Source organism: Mus caroli, unplaced genomic scaffold (assembly GCF_978045245.1).
Source record: "Mus caroli unplaced genomic scaffold, Mus_caroli_1 scaffold_20, whole genome shotgun sequence".
Lineage (NCBI taxonomy): Eukaryota > Metazoa > Chordata > Mammalia > Rodentia > Muridae > Mus > Mus caroli.
In genome coordinates, this window is record NW_028227275.1 from 22,394,788 (window position 1) to 22,408,387 (window position 13,600).

The 13,600-nt window shown below is 37.8% G+C and overlaps 1 protein-coding gene and 1 pseudogene across 1 annotated transcript in view; one reads left to right on the forward strand and one right to left on the reverse strand.

Moving 5' to 3' along the window:
- Positions 1 to 13,600, reverse strand: part of Hells (helicase, lymphoid specific) — a 37,037-nt gene that overhangs the window by 6,516 nt on the left and 16,921 nt on the right. Inside the window, exons 11-19 of the mRNA XM_021151190.2 lie at positions 11,733 to 11,929; positions 10,257 to 10,353; positions 8,569 to 8,730; positions 7,446 to 7,585; positions 7,224 to 7,362; positions 4,021 to 4,104; positions 3,822 to 3,941; positions 1,820 to 1,936; positions 1,147 to 1,306 (exon numbers count right to left, since the gene is read on the reverse strand). Of these exons, the coding sequence (XP_021006849.1) occupies positions 1,147 to 1,306; positions 1,820 to 1,936; positions 3,822 to 3,941; positions 4,021 to 4,104; positions 7,224 to 7,362; positions 7,446 to 7,585; positions 8,569 to 8,730; positions 10,257 to 10,353; positions 11,733 to 11,929 (1,216 nt within the window). The remainder of the gene's footprint in view (positions 1 to 1,146; positions 1,307 to 1,819; positions 1,937 to 3,821; positions 3,942 to 4,020; positions 4,105 to 7,223; positions 7,363 to 7,445; positions 7,586 to 8,568; positions 8,731 to 10,256; positions 10,354 to 11,732; positions 11,930 to 13,600) is intronic.
- Positions 5,119 to 6,225, forward strand: LOC147000138 (ATP synthase peripheral stalk subunit b, mitochondrial pseudogene; annotated as a pseudogene).

Genomic DNA, 13,600 nt, shown 5'->3' on the forward strand with positions numbered 1-13,600 from the left:
GGGAGTACAGAAGAAAAGCCCAGAGGGCCAGAAGAAAGGAAATATGCAGCCTCTGGGGCAGGAGGGTCAGGAATATCCTGTGGACAGTACTAGAGGTCTGGAGGTCTCAGGACTCAATGGGGTGACCTTAGCCAAAATTCCCAACAATGAGGAGAGGGAACTTGAAAGATTCCACCTCTAGTACAAAGACAAGCCCTCAAGTGGAGGGACAGGGTTACTAACCCACAGTCAAAATTTCTGATCTAGATTTCTTCCTGTCTAAAAGAACTGCAGGGATAAAATGGAGAAGAGACTGAAGGAAAGGCAGTCAGCTCAACTTGTAATCTATCTCAACAGGAGGCATGGGTACCAAGGCCTGACTCTTACTGATGTTATGATGTGCTTACAGACAGGAGCTGTCCCATGAGAGGTCCTACCAGCAGCTAACTGAGATAGATGCAGATACCTATACTCAACCATTGGACTAAAGGGAGGGGAGGGGAGGGGAGGGGAGGGGAGGGGAGGGGAGGGGAGGGGAGGGGAGGGGAGGGGAGGGGAGGAGGCAGGGAGAGAAAGCAAGCAAGCAAGTGAGCTAGAGAAATGGTTCTGAGGTTAAAAGCATTGATTGCTCTTGGAAAGGTCTTGAAGAGTTCAATTCCCAGCAACCACGTGGTGGCTCACAACCATCTGTAATGGGATCTGATGCCCTCTTCTGGTGTGTCTGAAGGCAGAGACAGTGCACTCATATACATTAAATAGACAGACAGATTAGCAGTCAGGGCTGTGCACAGAGAATCTATCTTGAAAACAAAAAAAAACCAAAATGAATGAATGAATGACTATAAAGATGGATGGATAGATAAACACTGGAAATTTTCACCATATAACATGGATAACTGAAGCACAAAATTACCTCGTAATAATTATTATACAGCTATAGAGATGGCTCAGATTTGGAGCATTGGATGCTTTTACAGGGAACTTGAGTCAATTCCCAGCAGCCACATGGAGCCCACAATAGTTAGTTACTTCAGGAACTGGGTGAGCCAATATCTTCTTCTGGCTTCCCTGATCACTAGGTTTGCATATGGAAGACATACATACAAGCAACACATTCATAAATAATAAAATAAATATACTACTTAAAGCAAGTTAAAAATTACTTACTTTTATGGATTATCAGCTTCTCCAACTTTCTTTTAGCAGCTGCTCTTTCCACAATTTTCTGGTCAATAGTATTTGCTGTTACAAGACGATACACAACAACTGGCTTTGTCTGACCAATTCTATGACATCTATCTTGAGCCTGGAGATCAGACTGAGGATTCTTAAAGTTGAAAAGAAATTTACAGTTAATAGAATTGTTAAACCTGAAAAAAAATTGGTGAAAAATAAAATCATATACATTATCTGGGGAGAAACTTTTTTTAATGGTTTAGATTCATTTTAACTTCCAGTATGGCTGTAAAAATTACAACTCACGTAACAGTTATGAAGTTTTCTACTTAACTGCTCCCACAGGGGCCACTGAGATGGCTCAGCGGGTAAAGGTATCTGCCAGTAAACTTGACCACTTGTGTTCAATACCCAGGATCCACACAGTACAAAGAACCAATTCCTGCATACTGTCCTCTGACCTCTATATGTCACTCACATACACAAATACACCCACTAAATTAATAAAAGTAACTTAAAATTATTTAAATACTCTGAAAATGTCTTTTAAGTTTTTATCTACAGAAAACTTGATAAATTCCTACCTGCAAACAGGCACTTTTCAAAACAAATAAAAGACGTTTTCAGAACAGAAATATAATCAGCATACTGCTGCATTTCTTACCCAATCACTGTCATAAATGATCACTGTATCTGCTGCAGTTAAGTTTATGCCTAAACCACCAGCTCGTGTACTCACTAAGAAAAGAAAAACATCTGGATCCGTGTTGAAACTGTATATCTAAATGCAAAAGAAACAGACATAAAAATTTTTTAAAGAAACTAACTATAAACATGGAGGGCATTATTTTTAAATATCACTGTTAAAGTCTTTTCCCACACAGCTAGGAAACAATTATATTAGCTAATAAAACCTATGCTTAGCCGGGCAGTGGTGGCGCACACCTTTAATCCCAGCAGTTGGGAGGCAAAGGCAGGCAGATTTCTGAGGCCAGCCTGGTCTACAAAGTGAGTTCCAGGACAGCCAGGACTATAGAGAGAAACCCTGTCTCGAAAAAACAAAAACAAAACAAAACAAAAAGAAAAAAACCAAACCAAAACAACAATAAGAACAACAAAAAACCTCTACTTATATAAATATTGCTTTTCAAACATTTACATTACGCAAAATATTTTTATTTTGTTAAAGGTATGTATCATACCCAGTATCAAAAAACAGACAAAACTACGTTAACAGACAGCTCAATCAGTAAAGCACCTGCCATACAAGCCTAGTTAATGAGTTCTAGGGTCAGAGAAGTACCCTGTCTCTAAGACATGGAAGAAAGGAAGACGACATTGAATGTCTTCCTTACCTTGGTACATGCTCATATACACATCCACACAACAAACACATACAAAGCCAACCAACAGACAGATACACACACACAAACCAGAAACAGTATTAAAAAATGAGATGGAGCTGGGCATGGTGGCGCACGCCTTTAATCCCAGCACTCGGGAGGCAGAGGCAGGTGGATTTCTGAGTTGAGGCCCGCCTGGTCTACACAGTGAGTTCAGGACAGCCAGGGCTACACAGAGAAACCCAGTCTCGAAAAACCAAAAAAAAAAAAAAAATGAGATGGGTTGCTTAACTAGGAAGAAGCACATACTTTCTGGGCAGGTGGTAATTTTGATCTCAGTAGATGTATTTAACAAATTTTGCACATACTTGTCAAAAACATAATACATATTTTATTTGCTACATAGTAACTCTGTTGCAAAAGTCAATGACGAATATATAATCTAAACACATCCAGAGAACAGTTATGTATGGTGGTTCACACTTGTAATCCTAACACTGGAAGTCAAGAAAACAAGAGTATTCCAAGTGCTACCCAGGGCAATATAATGTAAATGTGCCTGACAAAACCAAAACACTACCCATAAAAATAGCTGTGTCTCTAAGACTTACAACCTGAGTTCAATCCTCGTAACCCACATGATGGAAAGAGAGTAACTCATCAAGCTGTCCTTTGACTTCCATGTAAGTTGTAGACCATGTTTATCTTCATACACATAAAAACATACAAATAAGGAAATGCTTAACTAAAATTGGGAAGTGTGGTGGGTATGAGTGCTTATTGTTCTCACAGTGTCTGGGATTCAGTTCCTACAGACTGTATATCCTCTTCTAGTCTGCCTAGGTGTCAGGTATTCATTCGTGTGGTACAAAATACATACAGGTAATAATCATGCACATACTATAAACATAAATATAAACATTGTCAAGTAGATACAATGGCCTATTGCTGCATCACAAGTGTGATATAAAGAAACAATGAGATGTTAACTGGCAGGTTCTGGGTGGATTAATAGCCAACTAGGAAACTCTAATTGCCACATGCTTACAATTATCATAATGAAAAGATGAAAACTAGGGTAAAAAGCAGAATACAATCCCCTATTGCCCATTATTCTTACAGCAGTGAAGTAGGATACTATTATATCTAAGACTGCACCAGAAGGTTGTGTGTGCATACATAGGTATGAAACTCAGAACTAAGGTCTGTTAGTACTCAAATCAAAATGCTTATCCTTAATCAATCTTACTATAAAGTATTTGGTCATATTATTTCAAAGATGAAGACAGAAGTCACAAAAAAGAAATTCATGTGAGGTCTTACATTTTTTTCTCTTTCCGAATAAGACATGGACCCATCAAGTCTGCTGAAGATGAAGTTTCTAAGATGGCAATAATCCATCAAGATGTCCAACATGCTTGTCATTTGTGAAAACACAAGAACCTAGAATTTTAACACATCTATGTTAATAACTATACTGATTCATAAGAAACTAAAGACCTAAAATTCTAGTCAGAAGTACCTTGTGACCTCTTTTTTTAAGTTCGGGCAGCATTCGATCCAAAATTAAGAACTTCCCAGAATTTGTTACCAATTCTTCATCAATCTTAAAAGTAGACAAGAAAAAAGAAAGAAAAAAAATGTTAATATAATTTCCAATCATGTGCCATTTTAATAGCTCAATTTTTTTTTCTTTCTGGTTTTTAATCTGAGAGATCCTCCCGCCTCTATTTACCAATAGGAGTGCTGGTATAAAAGGCATGTGTTACCACACCCAACCTTAACAGTTCAATTTTCAACGACAAGTTATTATTCAATATTTTTAAATTGATATAATTACTTTTCAAGAAAAAGACAAAAAAAAATTAAGTTAAAATAACTATGAACTTAACCACAAAACATGATTTACATTTCCTACAACTCTCTTAAAAGTTTTGTATAGAGAGGTGTGGTAGCACATGTCTGAAATCTAAGCACTGAGGTGGCAGAGGCAGAAGGATCTGAATGAAGTCCAAGGCCAGCTTCACTTATATAAAATGGTTGTGGCCAGCTTGTGCAAAAACAATTAAAATCGGAGGCTGAAGCGATGGCTCACTGGTTGAGAAGTCTTGCTGTTCTTGCAGAGCACTGGCAAGTTTATGTCCCAAAACCCCCTTGGCAGCTCATAGGCCATAATATTCCAGTTGCTGAGATCAGACCCCTTCTTTTGACCCAAACAAGCATGATGCACATACATAATGCATATACAAACATGCAGGCAAACACACATAAAATAAAAATAAGCCAAAGTGGTAATGGCACACACTTTTAATTCTAGCACTTGGGAGTCAGAGGCAGGCAGAACTCTTATGTGTTAGAGGCCAGCCTGATCCAGAGCCAGTTCGAGGACAGCCAGTGCTACAGAGAAACCCTGTCTTGTAAACAAAACAACAACAAAAAGATTCTATTTCAGCCAGAGATATGGTGGTACACATCTTTACTTCCAACACTCAGGATCAAAGGCCATCCTGGTTGACATAGTGATTTCCAAGGCAGCCCTCCCCACCCCCACCTCCATCCCCAAATTAAAACAGCAAACTAAACTAGAAAAGTTTTGCATAAGAAAACAGTTCAGCCTGCCCCTGACAGACTCGGGTCGGGGTCACAGGGACACGGAGTCCGCTGTCCCGCTCTTCGCAGACAATGCTGTCCCGGGTGGTGCTTTCTGCCGCCGCCACAGCGGCCCCGTGTCTGAAGAACGCGGCCGCCCTAGGTCCAGGGGTATTACAGGCAACAAGGGTCTTTCACACAGGACAGCCTCGCCTTGCCCCTCTACCACCTCTTCCTGAATATGGGGGAAAAGTACGTCTTGGGCTGATTCCTGAGGAATTTTCCCAGTTCCTTTACCCTAAGACTGGCGTAACAGGACCCTATGTGCTTGGAACTGGACTTAGCTTGTATTTTCTATCCAAAGAAATATATGTGATTACCCCAGAGACCTTCTCTACCATATCAGTAGTAGGGTTGATTGTCTATGTGATTAAGAAATATGGCGCCTCTTTTGGAGAATTTATTGACAAACTTAATGAGGAAAAAATTGCTCAACTAGAAGAAGTAAAGCAGTCAAGCATGAAACAAATCCAGGATGCAATCGACATGGAGAAGGCACAGCAGGCACTGGTTCAGAAGCGCCATTACCTCTTCGATGTTCAGAGGAATAACATTGCCCTGGCCTTGGAGGTCACTTACCGGGAACGGCTACATAAAGCATATAAGGAGGTAAAGAATCGCCTGGACTACCACATCTCTGTACAGAACATGATGCGTCGCAAGGAGGAAGAACACATGATAGACTGGGTAGAAAAGCATGTGGTGAAGAGCATTTCTGCACAGCAGGAAAAGGAGACCATTGCCAAGTGCATTCAAGATCTAAAGCTGCTTGCAAAGAAGGCTCAAGCTCAGCCAGTTATGTGAATGTGTCTTTCTCAGTTGTGATAGCCAGAGAGAGTTAAATGGGCACTAGTCTATGTGAAGAACTCTTTCTGTATTGCTATCTATTGAAATAAAATGATCAAGGTCCACTTAGTGGCTTAACCCTATTGGCCAGTAAGGTATTTCTGATCCTTGCTCTGTATGCGGAGTTATCTGATCACAATTTGAATAAGCAACTTGCAGCAACTTGCTGCCCAACTGAATTTACCAAGTTATAATATAAACTTGTAATTAATTAAAGCATCTTGCAATAAAATCTTTGAAACAGAAAAAAAAAAAAAAGAAAACAGTTCATAGATGTATGTGTGTGTTAAGGTTTGTTGTGTACAACTTAGTAAAATACAAAAATTACTATCAGAACTCTTAATAAAAATTAAAGAAAACACATGAACTTGTAAACAATATAAAGATTAAAGCTAAAGAAACATTTAGTAATAAACACACTTTTACCTTGATGATCTGATATTTGATCACTGGAATCCACATAAACATGGAAGAGAACTATACAAAGCTGTCCTAACTTTGCACATGCACACTGTTCCATATGTATACACATGCACACAGGTACACACTACTAGTAATAAATATCAATAAGGAATATTTTGGAGCTAGAGAGATAGCTTAGTGATTCAGTGACTTGCTACTCTTGTAGAGGGCCAGCATTCAGTTCCTAGCATCTGCCAGGCTATTCAGAACCACCTGAAAATTCCAGTTCCAGAGATTCTGGTCTCTTCTGGCCTTCTAAGGCACTGCACTCACATATGCACAAATACACACACACACACACAGATACACATGAATACACATATAACTAAAAATGAAATGTAAGCCAGGAGGAGTGGCACATGCTTTGAATCCCAGCAATTAGGGGCAAAGACAAGTAAACCTCTGTGAATTTTAGGCCAGCCTAGTATACAGAGTGAGTTCCAGGATACATAGGGAGACCCTACCTCAAAAGAGCAAAAAATAAGTAAATGAATGAAATGGCTTAGTGTTTAATCTATTTTTAAAAAGATTTTAACTCAATATTTTAAAAAAGACACTGAAAGCCAGGCAGTTGTGCCGCATGCCATTAATTCCAGCACAGGGAAGGCAGAGGCAGGTGGATTTCTGAGTTCCAGGCTACCTGGTCTACAGAGTAAGTTCCAGGACAGCCAGGGCTACACAGAGAAACCCTGTCTCAAAAAGAAAAAAAAAAAAAAAAAAAAAAAAAAAGCCACAGAAAACAAAACAAATTACTAGCTAATCTTTTACCTTAAACTCTTGTGTGACAGGGTCAATAGGATATTCAATCATATATGGGTGATTACAGCACTTTCGAAGTAGCATCATTATATTCTTCAGCTTCAGATTAACTTCAGATTCTACAGGGATATTACCTTCCACAACAGTCCTACAAAAGCACAGTAAGTACATTAAGTATGACAAATGTAAAAAACACAATTTAAAAATCTAAAGGTACCTTTAAACTCTTACCTCTCTCTGTTTACTTCTGGCTGTATTTGACTTATTAGTTTTTCTAATTCACTAGGGAACTGATGTAGTTCGTTGTAATTTATTGACTTTCTACTTCGTCGTTTTGGTCTTCCAGTAGGACTTAGCTCAACTGTTTCCTTCTAAAGAGAATACATAAAAAGCCATTTGTTTAAAAACAGCAGAAACCAGGCGGTGGAGGTGAATGCCTAAGAAGCAGAGGCAAGCAAATCTGAGTTCAAGGCCAGCCTAGCTTATAGTGTGAGTTCAAGGCCAGTCAGGGATACATAGAGAAACCCTGTCTCAAAAAATCAAAACAAAACAACAACAAAAAAACTCTAAATCTAATGTTCTCAATATGAATGAAGTATACTTCTACACACACGTAATAAAGCAATCCCATCAACTCTTTTAATATAGTAGATATTATTGGAAAATTTCAAATATTCATGAATCCTCCTAGTGACTGTTACATCTCCATTAAGGAAACCAGAGAGTTGGAGAGGGTTGGTCTTATTGATAAGTCTTTAGAACAGTGACTTTCAAAATTCTGTGGCTGTAAAAATGAACTTCTAAAGGTGGTAGGGCGGGTGAGATGTAGGATAACAGATGTGGTCAAAGTACATGAAGCCCTTGAGTGAAAATGTCCTATGAAGCCCATTACCACATGTGGTGGTTATGTCTGACTTGTCCTCTGTAGTATAAAGGATCAGGGACCAGGCTGTTAAACATATAGATATCTAAGTTTTAAACACGTATTTATTTCCAAAGACCACAAAACAACTAACATACAGATGACCAGTAAGTTTAGGACTATAAGTAACAGAAAGTACCTTCTGCTTTTGGGGTATTACTTACTCACAAAGTTCTGAGAATGGGTGAGGAGACAAAAGACTAAAACTTAGTCATAAAATGTTATGCCATGGCCGGACGGTGGTGGCGCACGCCTTTAATCCCAGCACTTAGGAGGCAGAGGCAGGTGGATTTCTGAATTTGAGGCCAGCCTGGTCTACAAAGTGAGTTCCAGGACAGCCAGGGCTACACAGAGAACCCGTCTCAAAAAAAACAAAGAGGAAAAAAAAAATTTATGTCATCCCATCAACAGTTATTTCAAATTCACAATTACCTCACAGGATTCAAACATGTTTGCAATTGTGCGGTTCACAATAGCTGTATAGAAGACCTCTTGTTTATTGCAAAGTGGTGCATAAACAACTACTTCTCGCTTAGGGGGTACTTCAAGAGCAACATCAGACTTCAGTCTTCTCAGTAGGAAAGGCGTTAAGATCTAAGATTTAAACATGAACAAATAAATATGAACATTAGTTATCTTTTTCTCTCCTTAGAAACACTCTAAACACGCTTTCCCCTTTGTTCCTATTGAGTTTAAAAAGACACCTTGAGATTTTCTCATACCAGACCAGCACTTGATAACTTTAAAACAAAAACATATATACCCAAAGATGCCATTACTACTTTAAACAAATAGCTATGCTAGGTGGGATGCACAGGCCTTTACTTTTAGTATTCCAGTGGCAGAGGCAGGGAAATCTGAGGTAGAAGCCAACCTGGTCTACAAAGAAACCTTGTCTCAGGAAGGGCAAGAAGGAGAAAGAAGATATTTACAATATATAGACCAGTAAGTTACTGAGAGCACACATGAAGAACCACTGAGATACTAGAACAAGTAATTCATATGGAAACTACCAGAGTTATACTTGATAGTGTATTTGACAAACTGAGCCACCAAGACTGCATGTTCTTAATCCTATAAACATGCCTACAGATGAAGTGTGCTTTGAGTATCCAGTGTTCATAATTCTTATCAAATGCTGGTTCCATGTTTCAGGATAGTAACTGACTATGAGCTCCATGTGTTCTTGTCAACATCTCCTTCCTCATGGCCCTGTAAATAAAGCTGAATATTTTAATAAGAAAAAAAAAAAAGAAAGAAAAAGAAAACTACAACAGATCCAGAGACATTTGAGTATCTCAATTCTTTGGTGTGCTAATGAGATTAAGGCTGGGTTTATCAACTTTTGTTCAATTCTGATGCTGAAAGATTTCTAATCTTCAAAATCTGTATATGCAGATTCAACTAGTTTCATTTTTAAAGTTTTTGGTCCCATGTAACTTTTGTAAATATATAATTTCTTTCTGAAGAACAATTGCCTGTGTTTTCAAAGCTGGGGAAATGGCTCAGTGGCAGAGTGCTTGTCTGGGACACATTCCCAAAATATAGGTGAAGGATTGTCTAAAAATTTAGACAAAAGGCAATGGAAACTTAACAAGAAAATTTTTAACCTAGAATTTTCTTTTAAGGAAAAACTACAGATAGTTTAAATTTATTTATGACACACAAAAAAAAAAATAGTATAAAACCATACATAAGTATAGTGGGACAGAGCAACAGGATACTAAAGCATAATTGATATCCAATGTGCCTGCCTCGCACTAACCCCAGGACTCCAGAGGCAGGCAAATCTGAGTTTAAGGTTACCCTGCTTATATAGTGAGGCCTACCATGGCTACATAGTGAAACCCCATCTAAAAAATAAGTAAATAAAATGTATGTACTAAATAACGACAAGGAAAAACGTTAATCTTTTTAATGAAAAATTATTGACTTCTCAGAATACATATAAAGGCACGCTTACAAAGTGACAGGTGACTGTGAGGACAAACAATACCAGTACACTGGCAAGGACGACGACTTGGAGGATTATTATTTTTTAAGTCTCTTCTACAAAGTTTAAGTCTCTAGAATTCCTAATATATTAAGTATAAATTGAGCAGAATAAGGAGATTTGGTACCTGGTGCAGCATATGTAAAACGTTCTGTTCTCTCTCTTTAGCTATAATATCTTCAGCAGTTTCAGAAAGACTAGTGATATCAAACCAAGACTCAAAGCTGGAAAAGAAAATTAATTACAAATTAATCTATCACATGAATCCAATTATACTAACATGGTACATATTTACAATTTCATATATATATTCATATTTGGGGGGTAGATAAACAGGTTCTCATTCAGGCCAGTTTGACTCAAATTCACTGTAACTCCAAGTCTGACCATGAACTCCTGTCTTCCTGACCTTCTCCATCCCCAAGTGCTGATATTACAGGCATATGCCATTATACACAGCATAAATTCCATATTAATTTGTGTATTATGAAACAGGAACATTGTTCCAAAAATTCAAAGGCAATTTTATTTTTAAATAAAATTAAGACTTCATCCAAATGAAAAGGAAGCAATTGTGTTGAAATCTAAAATGGTTGGGAGGCAGAGACAGGCGGATTTGAGTTCGAAGCCAGCTTGGTCTACAGAGTGAGTTCCAGAACATCGAGGGCTACACAGAGAAACCCTGTCTCGAAAAACAAACAAACAAAACAAAAAATCTAAAATGGGACACTTTTTTCTAAAAAAGTCAAATCATATACAAGTCAAATTCAAATGATGCTATACTTTTTTCCTCATTTGTTTTTGCCCTGCTAAGACTAGAACCCAGGGCTTCAAGGATGCTAAGCAGAAGCTCTTTTTCACTGGGTTACATCTCTAGTTCAAAGCACATACATCTTTTTCCATCCTGAAGATATTGTTTTCCGAAAATGTTTTGAAAATATAATTTTAAGTTTAAATTGTAATACCAACAATAAAAGTTTTAGGTTGAAATTGAGACTCTTACAGTATTTCTCTGGTGCTAACTAGTCATTTTTTTAAAAAAACTTGTATACAGGTTTCCTTCTATGAGATAAAGAGCATGTATGCTGCCTGGGCTATTCTGTGAAATGGAATTATCCACATTAAAGTATCTTAGAAAGCAAAAATCAATGTCCTATAATCTCATGAGCATTTAAAAGTTCACGTTTTACTTTGACTGCTTTTCTTTCCTTTTTTTCTTTGTTGTTTATGTACATTTATTTATTTGGGGAAGGAGTGCACACATGTGCCATGACACAGGAAGGGAGGAAGAAAAGCAAACTGCAGACGCCACTGCCTCCTTCCACTGGTGCAGGCTTTCAGCACTGAATTCAGGCCTTCAGATTTGGCGGTCTACACATGCTACGCCATCTTTCCAGCCCCTTACAGGATTATTTTTGTTTTCTTTTAATCAATCTGAAAAGTCTTTATCTTCTCTCATATATATTCTGTCAAAAGTAGAACACATAATACATAGCACAAAAAGTTGCTAAAAATGTCATTTAAGTTCAGCTACCAAATAGAAAAGAATCAGTTTCAGCTTAGAACACAGATTTTTGAGGTTTTAAGAAGACATAAAACCTACCTTTTCAAGTCATCAAATACATCTGGCAACAAAAAGTTTAGCAATGACCAAAGTTCTGATAAATTGTTTTGCAAGGGAGTACCAGTCAAAAGAAGTTTGTTATCAGCATTGAACCGTTTTAACTCCCTGATTAGCCGGCACTTCATATTCTTAATCCTGTGTCCTTCATCTACTATTAAGTATTTCCAATAGCAATGCTAGAAAATGAATTGAGGAAAGAAATTTTAAGAATCAATCTCATAATTTTTCCTAGAAATATTTCTTATACCTATAAAAGTTCAAAAGTTCTTGTGAGGGACATCTATTGAATTTCATTAAATGTCATTTTACTATCTACTAGGACTATTCCTTTTTCCCGGTATCATAAAGATAATAAACTTTAAGACCCAGTGGGTATTATGTCCTTAAAATATAGCTTACTGGAAATCCCCGTTATCATGTGTTAATATTTTCATTCATTCTAAAGTCAATGTCATCTTAGCTTTTTAACTGCCACGTGCCATTAGAGTCCTGAAAAAACGGTATCAAAATAGTAATAATAATAATGAAGGATAAAAGAAAGAAATCTTCCATTAGTTATATGTACTCCAAACTTATTACTTATTTTTTACTTTTTCTTTATTTATTTTGTTTAGACAGAGCATCTCTACATATTCCTAGCTGCCTGCAACTCCAATCCACCTGCCTTTGCCTCCTGATTGGCTAGGATTAAGGGCATGAAGCACCAAGACTAGCTTGCTCCAAAATTTTAAAACATTCTTGGAATTTTCATTTTGAGACTCACATATAAGATTGATATTATTTTTATCTGATAATTTTCCTCAATTTCCTTCACTGACTTTAGGTGTTCCCTATCTTCAGAAGCCATATTTAGCAATTAATATTTTCAAAAAGCATCCCACATTTATATTTTTTTAAGATTTATTTATTTATTATATGTAAGTACATGTAGCTGTCTTCAGACACTCCAGAAGAGGGCGCCAGATCTCGTTACGGATGGTTGTTAGCCACCATGTGGTTGCTGGGATTTGAACTCTTGACCTTTGGAAGAGCAGTCGGGTGCTCTTAACCACTGAGCCATCTCACCAGCCCCTAAAGAAAACTCTTTGTGCTCTCTCTCTCCCTTTCTCTCTCTCCCTCTCTGTGTGTGTGTGTGTGTGTGTGTGTGTGTGTATGTGTGTGTGTGTGTGTGTTTTGAAGAAAGGGTCTAGACTATTCCCAAACCACACCAATCCTGCCTCTGCCTTCTGAGAACTGTTATTACACCCACAACATACATGCCTTTATTAAACTATAAAGCTGGGTAGGAAAGATGGCTCAGCAGTTAAGAGCACTGGCTATTCTTCCAGAGGTCCTGAGTTCAATTCCCAGCAACCACATGGTGGCTCACAACCAACTGTATGGGTTCTGATACCTTCTTATGGTGTATCTAAAGACTCAGTGTACTCGCAAATAAAGTAAGGAAATAAATCTTTAAAAAAAAAAAAAATATATATATATATGTATGGCTATTGCCAATTACATTCAACAATACCACACATACAAACAGCAGATTTGATAAACACTACTTGTGAATGTACTAGACATCACTACTCCACTTAGACCTGTGTGTTTTGATGTCATGTTGAAGCCATCATGTATGCTACTTTCCGTGTTACATGTAAGAAAAAGTTAAAAGGTCTGGGCAGTGGTGGTACATGCCTTTAATCCCAGTGACTTTCAGGACAGTCAGGGCTTTACAGACCCTGCCTTAAAAAGACAAAGAAAAAGCCACATGGTGGTGGCTCAATAATTGCAGCACTCAGGAGACAGAGGCAGGCAGATCCCTGAATTCAAGGCCAGCCTAGTCTATAAAAGCTAGTTCCAGG